The 22,093-nt window shown below is 43.2% G+C and overlaps 2 protein-coding genes across 4 annotated transcripts in view; one reads left to right on the top strand and one right to left on the bottom strand.

Moving 5' to 3' along the window:
* The window catches only part of psd2 (pleckstrin and Sec7 domain containing 2), a 41,184-nt gene extending 25,392 nt beyond the window's left edge, over positions 1-15,792 (top strand). Inside the window, exons 5-15 of one of the 3 annotated variants that reach the window (XM_061835452.1) lie at positions 274-354; positions 3,367-3,479; positions 5,583-5,641; positions 7,000-7,089; positions 7,190-7,233; positions 7,327-7,517; positions 7,642-7,712; positions 8,113-8,270; positions 8,347-8,491; positions 10,418-10,561; positions 12,583-15,792. In XM_061835452.1, coding sequence (XP_061691436.1) covers positions 274-354; positions 3,367-3,479; positions 5,583-5,641; positions 7,000-7,089; positions 7,190-7,233; positions 7,327-7,517; positions 7,642-7,712; positions 8,113-8,270; positions 8,347-8,491; positions 10,418-10,561; positions 12,583-12,813 — 1,327 coding nt within the window. In that variant the 3' untranslated portion in view covers positions 12,814-15,792. The remainder of the gene's footprint in view (positions 1-273; positions 355-3,366; positions 3,480-5,582; positions 5,642-6,999; positions 7,090-7,189; positions 7,234-7,326; positions 7,518-7,641; positions 7,713-8,112; positions 8,271-8,346; positions 8,492-10,417; positions 10,562-12,582) is intronic. The other 2 variants (XM_061835453.1, XM_061835454.1) reach the window with 2 other exon arrangements.
* Positions 15,793-17,585: 1,793 nt separating this feature from the next.
* purab (purine-rich element binding protein Ab) lies at positions 17,586-21,891 on the bottom strand. The gene is made up of 2 exons (XM_061835850.1): positions 20,904-21,891; positions 17,586-19,093 (listed from the first exon to the last, which is right to left on the bottom strand). The coding sequence occupies exon 1, from the start codon at positions 21,821-21,823 to the stop codon at positions 20,975-20,977; it is 849 nt and encodes a 282-aa protein (XP_061691834.1). The 5' UTR covers positions 21,824-21,891; the 3' UTR covers positions 17,586-19,093; positions 20,904-20,974.
* Between the last annotated feature and the right edge of the window lie 202 nt (positions 21,892-22,093).

The following is a 22,093-nucleotide window of genomic DNA, read 5'->3' as shown; positions in this document are numbered from 1 at the left end:
ACTGCGACAGTTTTAGCCTGGAACCAGGGAATGTATTTGTCCATTTGTGGATCACACACCTGTTGTGAATTTTGCTGTTCAGCTTCTTGTAAGAAAACTCCAATTTCTGCAAAACACACAGAAAGACGGAACAATTTGACAAATCCATTCAAAAGTTTTAAGAAGCTGCAATTCAATTCACTCACTTGAACGGCAAATACCATCAACTTCTGTGAATTGTGAGTGCGATCTATTTTTTTTAATTTGTTGCTATTGCCTTTTGCTCTCCTGCAGTAATGACTTCAGTCAGTTGGTGGCGTCCGAGTATCTGAGTTTCTTTGACTTCTCGGGCCTGTCACTGGATCGGGCCCTCAGGTAATGCACACACCAGCAGCTGCGCACAGTATGTGTGGCAACATAAATGTACATAAATGCCCGCAAGCGTGATGATGTCACATTTGCTGTTCACAAGGAATTAGCTTTGCGCTAATCAAGCTGTCGTGTTCACTGAAATTTGCTGCGGTGCTGGCAGCTGGCAAGCGCATCACTTTCTTGCTGCTGACCCGTTGGTGTTGCAACACGCTGTCGTCAGCCGAGCGCCCTGTAGCTCAGAGCGCTCCTGAATATTGGAGTAATGTTTATAACAATTACCCATTTTTTCTGGAACCGGAAAACACGTTCTTATTTGAAATAGCTCAAGTATAATAGTTTGGTAACTTTTAACTTTCAGTCAGCATAATGCGGTCGACAGCAGTGCGACTTCAAAAAATTGGTAGGTGTTCGAGTGCAAGGTTCATTCATTTGGCCGCTCGCCCAAGGGCACCTGGGAAGGGTTTCAGTTCATCCTTGATCTTAGACTGGTTGCAATAAAATGAAAAATATAATAAAAAAAAGTGAGAATAAAAAAAAAAAAAAATCAAGAAAAAAAATTCAATTTGTCCTTCGATATCACTGTAAATGTTCAATTGGAGTAGGAAGTCATAAAAATCAGGTTCTACTACTGAACATGTATACATATTTGACTCGCATAGCAATAATAAAATAGTAAACCATTAATGTGCAATTTACTCTAGCTATTCAAAAATAATTAGTCCATGTAAAGGAATCACAACAGTCAAGCTAACATAGGCAAGTTTAATCATGATCATAGTTTTGTTTATATCTGATTTAATCATTTTTATTACTCATTTAAAACATATTTTTAAGATGAATAAGGGAGCTGCATGTTTACATTTCATCATCATAGTCATTCCACAAGTTAACTCCTCTCTCGGAGATACATCTTTGTTTTAATTGTTCTGTTTTTAGGTCTCTGCATTTTCAAACAGCTTCTGAGTACTGTGGCAAAAATGCCCAGAATGTCCTTTTCAAGTTGTTCTCATTGGTCTTTCTTGCATGGCAGATTAGACATCTGTATTTCCCCTTCATATCTGACAACCACAAGATTTCCTCGGCGGCCAAGTGGTCGTAGCGTTCGTGTTTGGATTATCTGGTGTGGATTCACCGGAATTCTGAATTTACCAAGATTGCTACTAACGACACCAAAGATGAGGAGAGGTGGCTGAAATAATAGAGTGGGGGGATATTTTCGGGGTCCCATTCAGTTTTTTCACCACGACAGGGTCGTGCCGTTCATCTCTCACACACACTGGCGAAAAATCAAAATCAAATTCAAAACGCAAGCTTCGCCACAGTTGCATGGAACCATACAAATTATAGCTAAGTGTTGTTTTAAATCATGCTTTGAAATGGACTTTCAGCAGTGTGTGTGAAAGCTCATTATTACAAAGTCACCCTCGACAAATTGGTTGGGAACACAGCACAATTCAGGTTCCCAAAAGCTTCGGAAAGTAATTTTTTTCCCCAACTTGTCTGAGTTTGGCAGGTGATGCAAAGCTTTACACCTGACACAGCTGCGTTGTCACGAAGCCATTTTTCCCAAGATTAGTGGTGATATACCAATACAGGTACTTGAATAATTAGAAACGTTCTCCATCGCAAGAACGCGGAAATCATGTTGTAAGCCAAATGCAATCTTTTTTGTTTTTGTTTTTGTTTGTTGCATTCATTTGCCAAACGACAGACATAATTCCCAGCCAACAGAGCGCACCTTGTTACAAGCCTCACCGAGTACATTTGTAAAGGAAATACCATTTGGTACATACATACGCTGCAGCTGTGTAAAAGCCGCAAGTGCCCACAATGAAACCCATATGGAAACACAAGATATTAATATATAAGAAAGACGGTACACAGAAAGAGTTTAACGCTAGCGCGGTGCTAGCACAGTGCTAAGGCTAACAGGGCCGGTTAAAATAAAACTTACTGGTAAATATCACTGAAACACGGCAGTAACACAGCAGCAACACGTTAGCACAGCGCTAACAGGGCCGGTAAAAATCACTTCCTTGGCACATATATTCCACCGGTCTCATTTTTGCCTTTTCTGCTCAAGTGCCCACTTGCGGCCGTTAGGAAAAAAATGCACAAATTAGCTACATTAGCACAGGGTTGAAAGAGTGTGAAAAAAGTCGGTAATGTAAAATTTAAAAGAGGTCACAAACTATTTTTGCCCATTTTATTCATAAAAGTAAGAATAAAATTGATCATAAAGAAAATATTCTGATGAGAGGGAACCTCGACAACACAAAACAATTTGTAAATGAATTTGAACCCCCCAAAATTCACAAGCATTAAAAAGTGCCAAAGATAATATTTGTTACTGGCATAGAAAGTTTAACAAGGCCACAGTACCTGCTGTAAATGGATAATTTTCAAAACAATTTCCTAAAACTGGATAATTTCCGTCAGCACCCGGCTTGACCCTTCCTGGCACGCAAATGTGCCACCGGGCACCGGTTGGGAAACAATGCTCGGTCGAGCGAGCACGTAAAGTGCAAATTCACCACAAAATATCAACTGTGCCAACAACTGCAACCTGCAATTGTGTTTCCATTTCTCTATGGATTCGACCTGGTGAAAAAAAAAAAAGGCTGGTGACATTTTCTCATGTTTTTAAATAGGTAAGTATTTTTTAGCCAGAAAATTAAAGGGCAAAGAAAAATAAAACAGTTCCCATTTTTTTTTTTTTTTTTGCAGATACGCTGTTGAGGTAATAACTTGTAAAATTTGCAACACATAATCTTCAATGCTTTCTTTTGTTGGCATTTTCACACGTCAACAGTTTCTCAGCAGCCTCAAGCGATCTTCAGAGAAAATGCAATTTCAAATTTTCGACGGACGCCATTTGCCTCCTTTCCAAACGCGCGCCCGCCCCTATCCGCGACCTCCTCGGATTCTATTTGCCGCCAAGCGTGATGAATGTGCATATTTTGACAGCATTACTGGGAGACTTCTGACCTCTCGTTGGCCTTTCTTGTGTGACAGGAACTTTTTAAAAGCCTTTCCGTTGATGGGGGAGACGCAGGAACGAGAGAGAATCTTGGTGCATTTCTCCAAACGCTTCTGCCACTGCAATCTCCAAACGCTCACCTCTGAAGGTCAGAGCCATGTCACTATTTTTTGGCAACTTTATTGGACTTAAGCGCAACAGGATATTCCATACCTTAATCGCTTTGAATAATTTGGATGCAGTATGCAAAGTACTGTGTATATTTATACATGGTAACTGTATACACTCACTGGACAGAACAGTAGGTACATGTCGTGCAAATCTAATTATACACGGTTATGAATAGCTTGTGTAGTGAGAATATGTAGCGACATGGCGCAAGAAAGCACCCTCAGTTACGTGTTCTTCGCACAAATATTTCCCGTATATTTTCTTTCTGACTTCATACTGCTTTTGAGTATTTTTGTGATTTTTTTTTTTGTGATCCATTCTGACTTAATACACATTTTGGCTTATGTTTGGGAACAGAACTCCGTTGAGGGCTCCACCTAAATCTTATCTTTATGAAAAACAATATTTACCAAAAATGAACATTTGAATGTCTGATTTAAATGTTAATCAAATAAATATCAGAGTTACATTCATGTGTTCATGCTGTCGGTGCATCATATGTTTCTACAAATATTTTGTACCTCTCGTGTAGCTTAAAGTTCAAGTGTCATGAAATGAATGATTTTTAGTATGTTATTAATGAAAAAAGGGCAGCTGTTATGGACCCATCCGTTTTTTCACCACAAAACATGATTTTGATGTACATGGCTTTTTGTAAGTCCCGCCATGAAAATCCTGTCGAGGGATTGGTTTTTGAGAAGAAGTAGGAAGTGATGTATGTACATGGTAGGCGCGCCCTCAAGTGGACTCGTATGTTCCAATTAGTTTTACCTGCGGGAACCTGGCTTGTTGTTCCTTCGTGTTAGCCAAATTGCCAGCTCATTGCAATGCTGGATATTGCCCGAACAGTCGGGAGGATGGATTCGCTCTTCGTACTTCCAAAAGACTTAGTTTGTCGTGAAAAATGGATTGCACGGGTGCAAAGGACGATAGCTTCGAGGGTTCCAAATGACAGGTCGGTGTGTATTCCGCTATTAAAAAATATTATAGTTTGGGGCGCACCACGTAATCCGTCTCTCATAACGTAACAAAAGATCCACGTAGGTATGACAGGCGTGCTAAATGTGTCGATGTGTACGTCAGACGGCTTCCGCGTAGAACTCGCCGGCGAAGGCTGCTGCGTCGACTCGCCGGCAAAGGCTGCCGTGTTGGGCTCGTGGAAGGCAGCGACTACGAACAACGCTGCCCGCAATGCCGAACTCAGCCGCATGCAACGGCAATGCTGTGAAGCGGCCCGGCTTGGCGCTGTGATAAGCCATCTCGGCGCTGACAATAAGCCACCCTGGCCGAGGTGCCGCGTCCGCTAGTCACGGCTTCTGCAAAGGCTGCCGCGTTGGGCTCGTGGACGGCGGCGGCTATGAACAACGCTGGCCGTAATGGCGCACTCAGCCGCGCACGATGCTAATGCCGTAAAGTGGCTCAGCTCGGGGCCGTGATAAGCCACATTGGTGGTGAAAATGAGCCACCCTGGCCGACAAGGCCGGCAGCCGGCTCGGCCTTGCAGACAGCGGGTGGCTCGTCACGATGCCAGGTCATGATGGCTCATGTCCGCGGGTCCACGGCGTGTTTTCAATGGCGAATGTCAGGGGTGATGTCACGAACAGGAGATGCAGCCAATATGGCGACCACTTGGATGTCGAATGACACTTCCACAACGTTCCGCATGGATGACGCGCACTCCGAGCCGGGTCCTCGGCCTTGTCGCAGGTGTGGCTCGTCGCGGCGCCAGGAGATGCAGCCAATATGGCGACCACTTGGATGTCGAATGACACTTCCGCAACTTTCCGCATGGATGACGCGCTCTCCACTCATATTTATTTTTTCGTATCGACACTGAAGTGAATAATAATATTCCATGTATTTTTCATTACAATATCTATTTAAAAATGTTTATAGGGATGACACTTGACCTTTAATAATGTAGCTAAAATATTGGCACAGCTCAGTATAATTTTTGGAATTCCAAATTACTCCAAATTATAACGTACACTTCATCACAATCCAGGTGTACTAAATATTGTGGCCTGTGAATGTATGTACATGAAATTGACCTCTGCCCTTTCGTGTCATCTCTCTGCAGATGGAGCCCACACGTTAACCTGCGCTCTCATGCTGCTGAACACAGATCTACATGGGCACGTACGTGTCTACGTTCTCTATTGCACGAGTTGTAACGGATTGTAATCTAATCGCCTCGCATTATTTGGAAAAATGTCAACAATACAGGCCTTTGCCATCGGTGGCATGCGGTATCGTATTTCTGATCTACATTTTCTCTCATTGTAAAGACCCCCACCCTCCACCCTCACCACCACCTCACTCATCCACCCCCCCCCACCCCTCGCTCTCCTAACACTCGCCTCCCAGCCTACTTTTTGACCCGCTTCTGTCTCTCCTGTCCTTAGCCGGTCTCAAGTGTTGATTTTTAACTGGAGCATTGTGACGTGAAGCACATAGCATATCAAATGCCAACGTTCCGTAAACTGCTCACGTCAAGCCCGCCCCCTGCTAAACACTCATGTAGTGAATAGCTCTCCTTTAACTAACATCCTTTCTCTCTTTTTTGGTTCCTTTTCTTCCCTTTCAAACCCCCCCCCCCCTCCACCCCGCTCCCCCTGCTCAACACATCCGGTTTCCTGGCCTCTCTCTGTCCCTGCAGGTGGTAAGTATTCCTCTGGTGCCAACTTTGGAATCGGTCCTTGGAATGTTCTCCTTTTGGTTTCCAGACTAATGTCTCAATTTTGGTCCTAATGCTATTTCAGGCTCCCACTGAGCAGATGAAGCTGTCACCAAAATCAAAACATTCCCAGTCCTCTATGAGATGTGATTTATTACAGACAAAAGATGGACAAAACCTCTTGCTTGACTTGTGATAAGAATATTCTCCAATTCTTTCACAATTAAGAATCGTGTTCATTATGTGGCATTAAGAATTTATTAATCAGTACTTGAAGCTAACGCGTCAAATGGCGTGCACGACTTTATGACCATCAGAGCCACCGTTGAGCAATTCCCTACTAGTTTGCATTCCAAAGAAGAACATGACATCACCTATGGGAAGTTATGCTACATCCTCAAAGAACAATAGTTCAGAACATTATGATAGAGCCTGCCATCAAATTAGAAAAAAACATTTAATCACTCCACTCCTTGCACTCCATTTGATCAGTGTGTGTATGTGTGTGCGGGGGGGGGGGGGGTGGTAAGAAGTATTATTTGAGGCAATTCATATGGATGTGTATGATTTGTGAAAAAAACCTTGTAGAGACAAACCACGTCACAACCACCTTCAGCCTTCCTTTTATCAGAATGTGAAATACAAGCGTGAGTGATGTGAAGATAAACACTGCCACCAAGTGGTGAGACGTGTAACCGCACCCAATTTTCGGGCATTTCAAAGCTACTTTAGGAATAGATGTGTCCATTTTTACGTTGTTATCCCAAAATTACACTATTACACTATTAAGTGTCACACCTTTGATTTGGCATTTCCTTAGAACATTGGAAAGAAGATGTCTTGCCAGCAGTTTATCAGTAATCTGGACGGCCTCAACAATGGCAAAGACTTTCCCAAAGATTTATTAAAGGTACCGCATTAACTTTCTCCTGAGGGTCTCCAAGTACCTTGAAATGTTTTATATTTCCAGCAAGATTTAGTCATGCTGTTGTTCTGCCTTCCCCGCACAGGTCTTGTACAACTCAATCAAGAATGAGAAGCTGGAGTGGGCCGTGTGAGTATTGCTTGTAAGTTCTGGAAAAAGAAAAAATACAAATGAAAATCACCACGTTCATTTCCTGTTAATTTTTTATGTCACTGTGCGCAGTGAAGAAGAAGAGCTGCGGAAGAGCCTGTCAGAGCTGGTGGAGGAGCAGTGTGAGGGCGGTAGTAAACGGGTTGCCAGGGTAACGGACAGCAATAACCCTTTCATCGCCATCCCCGTCCTACTCAACGCTGTCACCTACAAACACGGCGTGCTGACTCGCAAAAGCCACGCCGACATGGATGGCAAACGGAGTGCGTACACAAACATGAAATGACTCAGACGTTACTACTTTATTATTTTTACAGTAATACACTGGCGTATCGTGAAATACTGAGCTGATCTGTTCCCCATCTCGCTCCCATTTCTACCTTCCAGCCCCGCGGGGTCGCCGTGGTTGGAAGAAGTTCTATGCTGTTCTGAAGGGAATGATATTGTATCTCCAAAAGGTACTGCATCGCACCAATCTGCTTTGTTGCCATAGAAACACACACACAAACACAGGAGAGGAAGTCATGGTGGTTTCTGTACAGTGGTTCTACTGCACTGTGGAGAGTGAGAGAGAGAGAGAGAGAGAGAGAGAGAGAGAGAGAGAGAGGAAATGTGTGTGTGTATGTGTTTGTCTCCCACTTCTGGTAAAAAGGCTTTTTTAAATATATATATATTTTTTAAATAATCAGAATTAGGCAGTGCACTCTGCTAGTTTTTCTGTAGAATTAAATTAGGAGGACTGAGTTTGACCCTCAACATAAACATTCTAGACAAATATAGACATTTTTCAGACGTATGAAAGAGTTTATTCCCATGACCTGAAAACATACAATAAGGTGTCACACGTGTCTCATTTAGGATGAGTACAAGCCAGATGCTGACATTTCAGAGGTGGACCTGAAGAACGCTGTGCGCATCCATCACGCGTTAGCGACTCGCGCCACGGATTACAGCAAGAAAGCCAACGTGCTCAAGCTTAAAACATCTGACTGGCGAGTTTTTCTGCTACAGGCCCCGTGAGTAAACCCACGAGACTCGTTTGCCTCTCCCTGATCCCAAATCAGATCGTCACTGCGCTCGTTTTCGCTTCAGGAGCGAGGAGGAGATGATGTCGTGGATCTTCCGGATCAACCTGGTGGCGGCGCTGTTTTCTGCTCCAGCCTTTCCCGCTGCCATCGGCTCCATGAAAAAATTCTGCCGGCCCATCCTTCCGTCCTCGTCAACAAGACTCAAGCAGGTATTGCGCTGACACGCAAAAGACCAATTCCAGTGAAGTTGGGACATTCATTTTGTAATGATATGAAAGTCATTCTGTACCGGCTGTATTGAGTCGAATGCACGATAAGGACAAGAGGTTTGATTTTAAAATTCATGAATGTTTTTCTTTTTGGTGAACATGATCTCATTTTGAATTTGATGCCTGCAGCACATTGAGAAATCTTCACACACAAGGTACAAGTCGGAAAGCCAGCATGGAACGGTCGTGAACTTTCATCCCTCAGGTGGGACTGAATCAATAAACAGCATTATTGTGTACAGGATATTGCCACATGGGGTCAGGAATACTTCAGAAAAACAGTCCCCATTGCTACATCCACAAATACAAGTTAAAACTCGACCATGTAAAGTAAAAGCCATATATCGGTACCAAGAGAGCAACTGTGGTACTGCATGCGGAGAAATATGTTAGAATAGTACAGGCCATAATGTTTGCAGATCATATTGTGATATGCAGTGAAAGCGGGGAGCAGGTGGAGGAACAATTAAAAAGATGGAGGCATGCACAGGAAAGGAGAGGAATGAAGATTAGCCAAAGTAAAATAGAATATATGTGCATGAATGACAGGGGTGGAGGGGGAAGAGTGAAGCTCCAGGGAGAAGAGATGCCGAGGGTGGACGACTTCAAATACATGGGGTCAACAATATGGAGCAATGGTGAGTGTGGTAAGGAAGCGAAGAAACGGGTCCAAGCAGGTTGGAACAGCTGGCGGAAGGTGTCTGGTGTTCTGTGTGACAGAAGAGTCTCCGCTAGGATGAAGGGCAAAGTCTAAAAACAATGGTGATGCCGGCCATGATGTACGGATTAGAGAATGCAGGAAGCATAACTGGAGGTGGCAGAAATGAAGATACTGAGGTTCTCGCTTGGTATGAACAGGTTGGATAAGATAGGAAACGAGCACATTTGAGGGACAGCCAAAGTTGGATGTTTTGGAGACAAGGTTAGAGAGAGCAGATTTTGATGGTTTGGACATGTCGGGAGGCGAGAGAGTATATTGGTAGAAGGGTGCTGAGGATGGAGCTGCCAGGCAAAAGAGGGAGAGAGAGGAAGACCAAAGAAAAGGTCGATGGATGCTGTGAAGGAAGACATGAGGACCGTGGGTGTTAGAGAGGAAGATGCACGAGATAGGCTTAAATGGAGAAACATGACACGCTGTGGTGACCCCTAACGGGACAAGCCCAAAGGAAAAGAAGAAAAAGATCAGAGATGGACCGACTCAAAGTGAAAAAATGTACTGAGGCCTGACGAGTCCGCATTTAAAATTCATTTCTGGAATGCTGGGACGTTATGTCCTCGGTGACAAAGAGGAAAATGAAAGCGTGAATGCTGAGGAGTACTAAGCACAAGTTTTTGGAGTCAGGAACATGATACTTTTGGTACAGAATTTTTTTTTTTTAATCAAGCCTTTCACCTGTGGCAACACATTTGGTACTAGGAAACACACTAATTCCTCACAATTCATGAAAAAGACTCGCCTATTATAAGTACTATGCGTCAACAATCTCACCATGATCAAACACGCTTGTATGGTAAGTTTGAATAAAATATGAAATCTTTAAACATTTTGAATTTTTTTTATATATTCTTAATAATTTTACAATAAATTTACAATAACTGTACTCTCCTGGAAATTTTAGGTCACAATATAAACCTACAAACTATACCCTAATATGGATGCATTTGGCCTAAAAAAAAAGCGCTTCAATGTAACGGCTATCCCGTGCCCCTATTAGATTGTTTTATCGAGGTTCCGCTGTATTCTGCTCTACGTACCAACTTCATTGGAAATGTTTAGAATTTTTTTTTTCTTTGCGCGTGTGAAAATGCATCTCATTGGCTGTTGCACGGGTCTTCTTTTGCTTGCCCGGCGCGTGATTGGGGCAGGAGGAGCAGTTGATGAGTCACGAGAGCAAGCTGAAGCAGATGAGCCTGGAGCTGGAAGAGCACCGGAAAAACCCGCCCTCATCTGACCCCAAAAGCCGCGAGTGGGAGGAGTATCGGCTCAAAGAGCACTACCTCACATACGAGGTATATATTCTTTGTGGAGAATTGTTATCTTATCGCCCGCGCTTTCGTTTATAGATATGCGGTTGATTTAATGATAAACACCAATGATGTCTGCAAGTTGCATTCACTGAGACCAACATAAGATACACTTGTATGTACAATGTAATGAGATCCAATACGACAGCTGAATTGTAACAGTCCTGCTGTCATGAAGGTATATTATAAATACAAAGTAAATATTTTATTATTTTGTGGGGTAGAATTAGTTAAAATTCACTGCATTATAAGTATTGTATAGAGCTCGTGCATGTGACGTCACCATTTTCACGGCCCCATATTGCCGGTCATAAAGAGCTACTCAACAGTGTGGGGGACATTGAACCGGAGCAGAATATACACGAAGCCCGAGACTTGTTGTGCTGTTGGTTGTTAACAACAGGCGAGACAGATATTCAAAGAGGTCATTCTATAAAATACCAACTGAAAAGACCAGAAAATATCGATGGATTTCGGCAATTAAACGTGATCGATGGTGCCCAACCAAAATACGCACATGCCTGCGTCACGATCACTTCATTTTAGGTAGGAACTATTCTTCTCAGTCTCAAATTCCCAAGAAGTATTTATAATGCCAAGTTCGCTCATTTAAGAACATTGCGTTGAAAAAAAAAAAAAAAACGACAGGGAGTCCACTCCAATGTACACGGTAGCATGTTGCGGCCACACGTTAAACTTCGGTAAACCTCTCCCTGACTTAATTTTTTTTTTTTTTAATATGCATTGTTCTCAAATGAGTCCAATGCGTATTTAAAAAAAGAAACCGTCAGTCACACAGAGGTTTATGTACGTTAACGTGTGGCTGCAACATGCTTCCGTGTACGGGGGCTGAAGCCTATCCCAGCGGTTTATTTTCTTTTTTTAAATACGCATTGGACTCATTTAAGAACAATGCATATTTGAAAAAAGTCTGTCGGGGGAGGTTTACCAAAGTTCAACGTGTGGCCACAACACGCTGCCGTGTACATTGGAGACGACCCCCCTCCCCTCCCAATCATAGTTAATGAATGAGAGTTTGTGTAAAATCAGAGGTCATTTATTTAAATATTGGTATTTGTATGGAAAAAAAATCTGAGTGGATCCATCACTATGTGGGATTTATTCTTAATTGAGAACAAATGCAGGAACAAAGTATTTGTATGCGTCCAGACTTTTCTACGCTTTCAAACTTTTCTGTGTAAACCTCGAGGACTTACTCACCAGATCCATGTGTAGATCCAGTTGTCCAAGACAAGCGGAAGCGGGTTAACAGTCCAATTCCTTATTGGTGAAAACATCGACTTCGGCATTAAATATGGATCCTCTATGCCAAGTGTTTCTCAATTTTCCACGTATCTTCGTTTATTATCACCTTCTAAGCGTCAGACAAAACGCTGGGCATCATGATACAAGACGTATTTTCGTTTTGTCTCAACGGACTTAGCATTGAACAATGCTTTGTTTGACCGGCACTTCCGGCCAGTCACGTGATTTGTTGACGTAGGTGCACGAGCTCTATATGGTCCACGAACCTGTTAAAACCCTGCTAAGAGACAACCAATAATAAATACAGTGCTCCTTGCTTTATTTATTGGCTGTTCAACCTTGACAACAAGTTTTTTTTAAGATACAGGCTGTGGCGTTGCTATTTCTGTTTGGGTTTTTTTTGCCTACCCAAAAGGGTTTGGAGGGCTTATAGATGCCACAAGATGGCAGGAAAGCACTTTTTACAACTAGACAAGGCTATGGCCTGAATACATGATGTACCTCACCAGACGCCACAAGCTGGTGCCAAGGCAGTATTTTGACATTAGACATACTGTAGCTTGGGCTTGAGCACAAAAAAAGCAGATACATGATTTTTAGGTCATACAAAATAATAATTTCCAAATGCCAAAACGCAAACATGAAGCTGTTCTGCTCCCCCCCCTCCCCAATTTCTTTGACTTCAATCTTTCTTGACATCTATCCTTTCGCCCAACTCACTCTCCCTCCACTCCGAGCAGAAAACCCGCTACGAGACGTACATCAGCCTCCTTGGGGCCAAAATCCGCACCGAGACCGACGATCTGGAGAAGATCGAGGCCAGCGTGCTGAGCGGCCTGATGACGGAGGGCGTCCTGGCCGGCCGAGATCAACATCTCCGCAAGACGCAGTCGTCGCCGTCCATCAGCCAGGCTCACAGCGGTTTGAACGGGAGGGGTGCCGGATGCACCGCCCCGGGACAAATGAGCTGAGGAGGGGAAGGGGACCACAGAGACCAGAAAAATGACTTCCCTCGAAGCTCGAACCAGCATCATGTAACGTCATTGGAATCCCAATTTGTCATTTGACCAAAATCAGAATCCTTCCCAGAATTGATCCGTCCTTGCGATAAAGTTTCCTTGAGCAATAGAAGACCGTCCCTCAGCACTCTGACGTACCCCCCCCAGCCTCAACCTCAGTACTGTTGCACATTGAAAACGATCGAAAACGAACTGTGATCACTATTTATTACATCATCAGTATTTTTTTTTTTTAAAGTCAAGCGCGATGCAGTTGTCTTGAGTTGAAATATGAGTTTCCTTTTCACCAGGGAAAATAATGCCAGACGAGCAAACACGAATCGAGGTTCGAACATGTTTGGTTTCTCCTCTTTCTGAACTCGAGGAAAAAGGGAAATGGTACTACTGTAGAATTTTCGGCCGTTGCGTTTCACACTCGCCTTTGGACCTACATTTTGGGTGGAGTGTGATTTGCAAAGGCGATGCCACGAATCTGTTACAGGAAAAAAAAAAGAGAAAAACTCAGAAGGATCCTCCCGTACCGAAAGTATTTATTTATTTATTTAATTCTTGAAAGAAAAAAAAAAAAGCGATAGTTAACTTGCTCTTTTTACAACCATCTCCTTGCACACGCGCGGTGAGGGACGCCCTCGTGGAACTGTTTGCCGGAGGAGCTCGGAGTTGCGTGCCTTACTCGCGGGCACCCCGAAACCAGCTCAGTGAGCACACGGTCGACCAGGAGAACTTGAATCCGAAAGGACTTGAAACGGAGCCGATTCGCTCGAAGTCTTGCGCTGTGATTCCCAAGCCGCTTTTACCGCCTAAAGAGTTGACACCATTCTTTTCGTTTCCGGCGTCTCAAAGACTGAATTTAAAGCACCGCGCTACTGTACGTGGTTTTGAAAGTCTGCACTGACAAAAGTTGGGTGTGTCGTGTCTAAAAACTGATGACTGAACCCTGAATATCGGTGGAAACGCTTCTCAATGCAGGTAGATGTAGTAATATTTGGACAGTGGTGGACTTTTTTTTTCCCCATACACTATTAAATTTAACATGAAATGATTGCGATCGAAGCATTGCCTCTTAGCTTTAATTGAAGGGGTTTGGCAAAAAAAAAAAAAAAATGTCATTTGACATTCAGCGTAGCTCAAAAGTATTTTTTACCAGGCCTTCACTGCGATCGCCTTCACTTGCTGTTGTTTGATTCCACAACACGAGGGAGGCGTCTTTCCTTAAATCTACCAGTGGTTTGTATCGTGGATTTTCATTTCAGAAAGACATTTACAGTATATTCTAATATGCGTCCAGGTTATTCTTGAATTCTGTTGCTGATTTGATGATTTTTTTTCCCCCCACCTGAAATTAAAGCTGCAAATATCCACTTTAGTGACATCATGGTAGCGTATAAAGGCATACATTGTCAATGTCATTGTTAAAATACTTCTGCTGCTGGTTAGGAAGAAATTAATGTAGCTATGTCAAATTCCGCTTTCATGCTTTTTGAGTGAGAAAGAAGTTCAGAAGTCTTTTGCTGGATAGGACTTATTTTTCTAATAAGGCTTTTGTTATTATAGAAAAACTAGCAAAAATGCAGCTATCATCCTCCTGAGGAAAGATCCAAATATTTCATTTGTGTGTTTTTCACAGTGAAATGTGGTCTTCTTTGGTGCCCACGGCCTATTTGGACATGTGCACCAGCGGAACGGTTCCAATTTGTTACACAAACATCAATAAAAGTGTCCGAAGAGTAGCTGCAAAACAACTTTGCCAGCGCAACAGCCGTCAAAACATCCTCCGCAGGTTTCACTCGGAGCATTACGAAAGATTTGATTTCCAAGAAGCAGGTGGTTCAGTTTTCTCAGTAAGACCCCAAAAGGCAAAGCAAACTTTCAGTCCATATTTAACAAAATAGCACATTAAGGATTCTTGGAACTGGCATTAAAAAGTGGACGTTGGGTTGAGGAGCGAGCGGTGACGGTACCGATGTTTGTGAGCACCTTAATGATCCCACCCAAAGCCGCACACACACACACACACACACACACATTCTAAGTAATTTGTTTATGACACAACTGTAGAGCTTAGAGCACCCCCCCCCCACTCAGCCTCATTGAGGCACTTGTTGACTTTTTTTTTTTTCATCATAGCTTTCCATGTTCTCATGCGCTGTCACGTCTTTGCTTTGGACTTTGAAAATCATTTGGGGACTTCTCTGGAAACTCTGAATCCCACCTAGACAATGCTAAAAGTAGAACGTTGTAATGTTTCAGGATAAATAACTTTTTTTTTTTTGTTTTTTAACACGGAGACGTCTCCTTGTCACTTGGGCTGTTGTGCTAAGCTATGTTTCCAATGTTCTAGGATAGGCCTGTGCTGTAAAATAGGACTGTGACAGAAATATTTGTTAATTGTTATGTTCATTATTAAAAGATAAGGCAACTTCGGCACTTTGATGTCAGCAACCTGTCATATTGCTTTGTTATATATTTGAACTGTTCCCCCCACCCTCCCCACGTCTGATGTTCATACAGTGTAAAAGACATATTTACTGAATATTTAGTCCGTGCTGCATAAAGTAAGGTTTTATAGAGAAGACCGTAGTTGTGATTTATTAATATTGGCACCAAAACGACGTGCAGCTGTTTGGGTTCCATTTACATCACTGATGTACTGTACATATTTCTTTGTACTCTATATTAAAAGCATTTTAGAAGAATATAACTATTTCACCAGTTTCATAATTGGGATCTAGAAACAGAATTTTTTTTCAGAATAATTATGCTCCTGTAAAAAACGGAACGGTAATAATTCCGAGGTCTTCATATTTTTCGGTTCCGCGCACCTGTGAGTAGATGTTTTGTCATTTAAAATAAAATCAGCGTGATCGGTTATCATGCACAGATTGCAGGTGATAAACTGAAACAAAATATTCTCAAGGAAACCGAGATTGTTTGTTAAATGATGTTTAAAATGGTCATTAAATATAAAGATTTCCCTAATGCAATGAATTTGTTTTGCATTCAAAGGCGCAAAAATAATTTGTTATTATATAAAGTATGGTATGATATTAGTGGTAACATTTGAATAATGTAAGTACATTTTACATTGACAAGTCCTCATTTTAACACTCATTTATGCTTAAATTGCAACATGGATGTGGCTTTAATATTCCTTAACTTTCCTTGAAATATTTGAAACAGAACGTAGCAACATTCAAGAGAAGCGTACTGCAACTTTGCATGCTACTTTATTGTTTATTGTTTTCTCTTTTGGATCTCACAACTCTTTGACTGTTTTAAAAGCCAAAGAATTTGGTTCGCCTTTGTTTTACAGCAACATGTTCATTGTCTCTTGAGTCCTTCAAACAGATCTAAGGAGCCATAAAAGTCGGTTTTTAAGATGTTGGAGCGGCTCTGGTCGTAAGTCATAGTCAAAAATATGAGATGCATTTGCCATCTCGTAGTTGAATACATATTTGTATTACTTGATATGTCCTAATTTTGACAAGATGCGAGATTCAATATGTGAGCATAAACTGGCTTTTTTTTCAACTTTGGCTGAGCAAAAGAAACGTTTACAGAAGCAGACGCAACATAGTAATAAACAATACAGTGAGGAATTAAACATGATTGATTAAGCTATCTATCTAAATATCAAGGTTGAAAAAAAATCAATTCACTATTTTTAAATATTATGGCAGAACGCACAAGTAACCCAAACCAAGTTTCCAGGCACTGATTTCAGGACCCGTAATTAAAACCAAAATGACTATATCTTGGATAAAAAGAGGATACCATTGACGTTTTCTGCAGCAGTGCATACTCCACCTAAGTATATAGAATGTGACACAGTTTGAATGCCAAAATACCTAAATAGTATTGTTGTAACTACAAGAATACTAACACCCGTTAGCGTCCATAAATGTAGTGTTAATACAGGTGTGCAGCGACAAGGACACATGGAATGAACTTTTATTGCATGATATTTTTTTCTTCAGACAACAAGACTTCCCCCAAACATGAAAAATAAACAGCACTGTACAAAACAGCACACCTTTTCAATTTTTTTTTCCATTTTCCTTTTTTTTTTTTTTTTTTTTTGCCATCAACAGAAATCGAATAAGGTGTCGAATGGAGTGTAAGGTCACGAGTCGTGAGTTGAGATGTACAGGATGAGCTTGATATCAAAGTCAAAGTATAAGCACCATCGTCATGTAGTCAGGAAAGGCCATATTTCGACAGGAAATACTCCAGAAAGGGCGAGGAGACTTTTAACATACAATAGGATTGTTATCACAGTTTTCAGACATTTTTTTAACCAACTTAAAATAGAACAATATTGGTGGATAGCACTAGTTTATCATGCAATTTACTTCAGTAAACCTTTGGACACACAGACAAAATATACTTCAATAAGTAGAACTCAGTACATCTCAGACCAGCAATAGTCACAAAGCCTGTAATTTATATTCTTTGAATTATATCCCTATCAAAAATAATATGCAGATTTGTATTTTTCTTAATATATCTAAAGTGCAAGTAGGTATGCATTTTTACTCAATGCTTTCTTGTAAGTATAAATATACAAAGCAAAAAGAAAAACGCAACATGGTTTTCCCGTTTACGTTGTTATATTTCTTTTTTCTGAAAGGAGGCGCATCATATATAACAAACGATATATATATATTTTATATATATATATATATATATATATATATATATATACACACACACACACACACACACACGCACACGGCACGGATAAAATATTTTCAAAAGGTACAACATATCTAATATGGAATGGTAAAGGGCTTCAGACCAATTGGTGACATGCGATATGTTCATTGTGCATTGACACCTTGACACCCCCTTCCGCCCACCCTGGGCCCCCTAAAATCCGGGACTCACTTCCCTTCCCAACACGTGTACGCAACAGTAGCCGATACAGCGTTGCCAGTTTCGGGCCAGACAGTTGCAGCGAGGGCAAACAGAAGACGGAGCCGAACGAGCTACTCTGCGTGTGGTTCGTGTGGAGTCATGTGACCGGAGGCTACTATTGGCTGTGTGGTTAACCAGGAACTCCACATGGCCAATGAGAGACATTTCAAATCAGGAAGTGGAAGTTTTGTTTGTGGTCCAGTTTGGTAAAAGGAAGGCCACCGCCCACATTTCATGGAACGTTGCCGTTCGATGTCATCAATGTGCGCACGTTGCACTTTGCTAACATTAAAAACTTGTTGATTTGAAAAAGACTGGCTTTGGGACATGGTCATGGACACTCCCGATGTCATAAACATCACATTTGCAAAAAGTGTTGTCAACAGACCCCCCACCACCTACAAAAATGGTAGCTAACGATGACTATTACGGCATGAACAACCAAAACAATGCTGCCTGCACCAGCCAACAAACCAAAAACACAAAATCCAACTGGCGATTTCCAATCAGGTCCGCGGGAACGGAGGACACAACAAAAGGGTGCAAGGTTGCTCTGAATCGGTGGAACAATCAGATGCCGTCAGCTGATGTTAGTAACAAAACAGAACAATGGGTGCGTTTCATTGGTTAAGCTCGGACTCTCATATCTGGCCAAGGAACTTTTACCGAAATTGTTGTATTTCCCCTTCCGGAAAATGACTTCCCGTCACAGTTACCGTTTAAGTACTAGTTTGTTCAAATCATAACCCAATGTGAGGAATAAACTACTCGTCATGACAGAATTTTGTCCCCAGGTGATCACTGGTACCCATCCTGGTAGCTCGGGGGTGTCGAGCCCTTGCAGTGCAGTGCCAAGCTTCTTCAGGCATTTCACCAACACTCAAGAGACAAACCTTCGACCTTTCTCAAAAATGATTTCGAGTACGTTTCATAACGGGCCCGAGCGGTCAACGTCTGGCTTTTCAGTGAACTGGCTCGAGTGAAACTGATGAACATGTTGAATTTGTATGTCCTGTGATCAGTGGTCTAAGGTGAGGAAGGGGTCACGCTCAGTCCCCAAGCACTTCTAGTGAGAGGAGGCCTTCTTGGAAATACTGTACAGGCCTCTCAAACACTCCAAAAGCAACGTGAGGCCTCAGCGGGGGAGTGGGGGGTGGGGGGTGGGGGGGCTGTGTACATGCGTGTGTGTAAGACCCAAAAGTGAACACAAGCCATGTCCACATTGAGTGCGTATGGAGCGGAATAAAGGACTGGAGGGTTGTTCATGCTAGGCTACAAATCCCGGACACTCTTCCAAGCTTTACAGAACTTCTAGCTGAAAGAAAGAAAAAAAAAAAAATCAAATTTTTGTAAAGCAGATTGCCATGCTTTCAAATGACCATATTCATCACATAACTATTGAGTGTTGTCATCTTGGTGATAGTCCATAAATGTTGACACTACGCCATGAACGGCATGCATGTAGTATTGCACACTTGTGTGAAATGTTCTCTCTTATGAGTAGCTTTGCCTCTGTCCGTGAGGGGGGGAAACATGACACGATTTTGGACAAGACAAAGCGGGTGAGAACGCTAAGGAAAAAGGGAGGAGGAATCAGAGGAACAATGACGTAAAGTGAGCAAAGGAGCGATAGAGGGGCTATAGCACCATAATGAGATCTCCTGCCTCGGCCCCTTTGCACTGATAAAAGGGCGCGAGGACGTCTCGCCCGGTTCTGTAACAGCTTGTGTCCCCGCTCTGCACTGACAAACCGTCTCGTGGAATCTCTATAGATTTTTATTTATTTATAGTTTCTGTCGCCGCCAATGTTTTAACACCCCGCCGTGCCCAAAGCCACCGAAGATGTCTCGAGATCATCCGGGCCACCTCGGGGCGTTCCAAGGAGCGAGATGCCACGCAGCCAATTGCGGATCACGGTGCTCACCACCTTGCAAGGCCCCGCTCAGTCCCCCCTCAAGACTAGGGGACGCAAAACACCCAAGTCTCGGTGTTACTGCTGATCCATCCGCCCATAAGGAAGTGCGGATCCAGCAACCCCGGTCAATATGGAGGATATATCTGCACTCATAAATGAAAGTGGACAGAGGTCACGGACTATCCACGTGAGGACACGTAAACGAGCCGAGTGTATAAGGCACGGGTTGTAATGACGTCAGAGAGGATGCCTGCATTGCGCAGGTGTGTCTTCGCCGCCCCTTAATTTGTTCCTTTGCACACCCTCAAATGGACCCTTTGCGTTTGCTGCCCCCCCATCCTGGGAGGATATAAGCAATAACAACAACAATAACAACAAAAATCCCCCACAGAAAACGTGGGTATCTTAATAAGGAGTTTTTTTTTCTTTTTACAGCTGATTCACAAAATCATAATTAGTTCATCTAGGTTAGCACTTTTTTTTTTCACTGACGTTTCCATGGATATGGTGCAAGAGGGTCGGATCCTTATGATTGTATGGCAATAGGCTTATCCCATTTGTTTGATATGCGTAAAAGCTGGAGGGTTTTTTCTTCTTCATTATTTTAGGCATAATAGAAATGCTTTCATTAGACTGTGCATTTTTAGGTCACATTAAAGGCTTTAGCCTATTTTACCAAACCTCTGTTCAGAATACGAGCTTACAAGTGTGTAGACATTTTTTTTTATACCATTCTGCAGGTCACACACCTGTAGAGCGCTTCCATATTTAGTCTGCGTACCTTTATAAGAAACTATACATTAGGGATATAGTCGATAAATATTCTTTGTGCTGATGTCAAATATGCATTCGATGAGAAGACTGTTTTAGAGCTGTGTTGTCATTTCAGGTGAAATCTTTAGTATAGTTTGATTTTTTTGTTTGTTTTAAATAGCTTTTGACATGTGCAAAATCTTTCGGCAGAGATATAAACACTGTTCATTGTCACTGAAATCAAGTAAGAAACAGTTTCAATGTTACAGTTAAAGTCCTTGATAGCAGCGCTTACTGTGACATGGTGGAAAAGTGGGTGACATCCAGTCAAATGAGCGAGGAGACAGACGAGGTGCTGCCTTGCCTGTGGTGCTTGTGTGTGTGTGTGTGTGTGTGTGTAGCGGGTGGGTTGGGGATGGGGGTGATTCCCTTGGAGATCTTCTCTCTTTGCACTCACTTGACACTGAAAGTCTCATTTCGTCGACGAGTTCTCAGTTTTGTTTGGCGTCCAGTCCCCGACGAGTCAAGTCAGTCGTCGTCGCCGTCGTCATCGGCGCCGTGCGGGCCCTCAGGTAGCAGTTCTGAGGCCCGTTTCTCTCGACTCCTCTCCTGGATCTTCCGCATCTCCTCCGCGTATTTACAGAAAGTGTTGCCGAATTTGGACCACACTTTGCACGGAACCGTGATGGAGTTCCGGTAGGTGGGCTTCACCTCGCTGACACGCATAAACACGCCGTACTTGTTCGAGCCCACGTCGAAGAAGAAGCGCTTGTTGTCCACCGTGAGCGAGGTGCCCTCCGGGAGCTCGGCCGGCTCCTCGTCCACGCCGTAGTCGTCGATGAGTTTGGCCAAAGCGTCGCGGAACTCGATGAGCCCCTGCGCCGGCAGAGCGATGGTTTGGCCTTGCGAGCTTCCCAGTCCGGGCCCCCGATTAACGGTCTGCCGGATCCTCAGGAACCGCCCCCTCTGGTTCTCCTTCAGATCCATGTAATATTTCCGATTCTCCCGCACCAAGAACTCGCTCTTGAGCGCCCGCCGGGGCTCATCCTGCACCAAGTCGGGGTTGCTCGGGCCCAGCTGGGCGTAATGTTCGATAAAGTCGCCGAGATAGTCGCGGAACTCCACGGCCACCGACATGGAGAGCGTGAGGCGGCTCTTGTTCCCCCCCGCGCCGACCTCGGCTATCTTTAGGAAGCGTCCTTTAACATTCTGCTTGACGTCAAGGTAGAATCGCTTGTTCTGGATGTCGACCCGCTTGGAAGCGAGCTCCTCGGTGTCGTGCTGCAGCCGGGACATGGCTCCCATCGCACCCGGCGGCAGCGAGCCAGGGCCTGCGGTAGGCCCTCCGTGGTCACTGCCGCTGTCTCTGTCCGCCATGATGCTGCCTTCCCTGCTTTACCTTCCTTCCACCGTCTCCCTCTGCCTGCTGCAACCTCGACTGCCTGTCAAAACGGCTCCTGCGCGCTATCGCGAGAACAGCGCCGGGGAGGGAGGGGGGTCCGTGGTGGTGAGAATGGAAGGGAGGGGGGGAGGAGGGTGGGGAGGAAAAAAGAAAAAGCAAACTGAAGACCGATAGTCCAATGCGTGCGGGTCGCATTCAAGAGATTGCAGACAAAAAAAAAAAAAAAAAAAAAACACGATGATTTT

Source organism: Syngnathoides biaculeatus, chromosome 11 (genome assembly GCF_019802595.1).
Source record: "Syngnathoides biaculeatus isolate LvHL_M chromosome 11, ASM1980259v1, whole genome shotgun sequence".
NCBI classification, from domain to species: Eukaryota; Metazoa; Chordata; class Actinopteri; order Syngnathiformes; family Syngnathidae; genus Syngnathoides; species Syngnathoides biaculeatus.
Note: the sequence above shows the minus strand (reverse complement) of the source record. Positions and strands in the feature narration are given on the sequence as shown.

Coding starts and splice junctions, on each gene's coding strand:
- purab (XM_061835850.1), bottom strand. CDS start 21,823: ATGGCGGACAGAGACAGCGGCAGTGACCACGGAGGGCCTACCGCAGGC.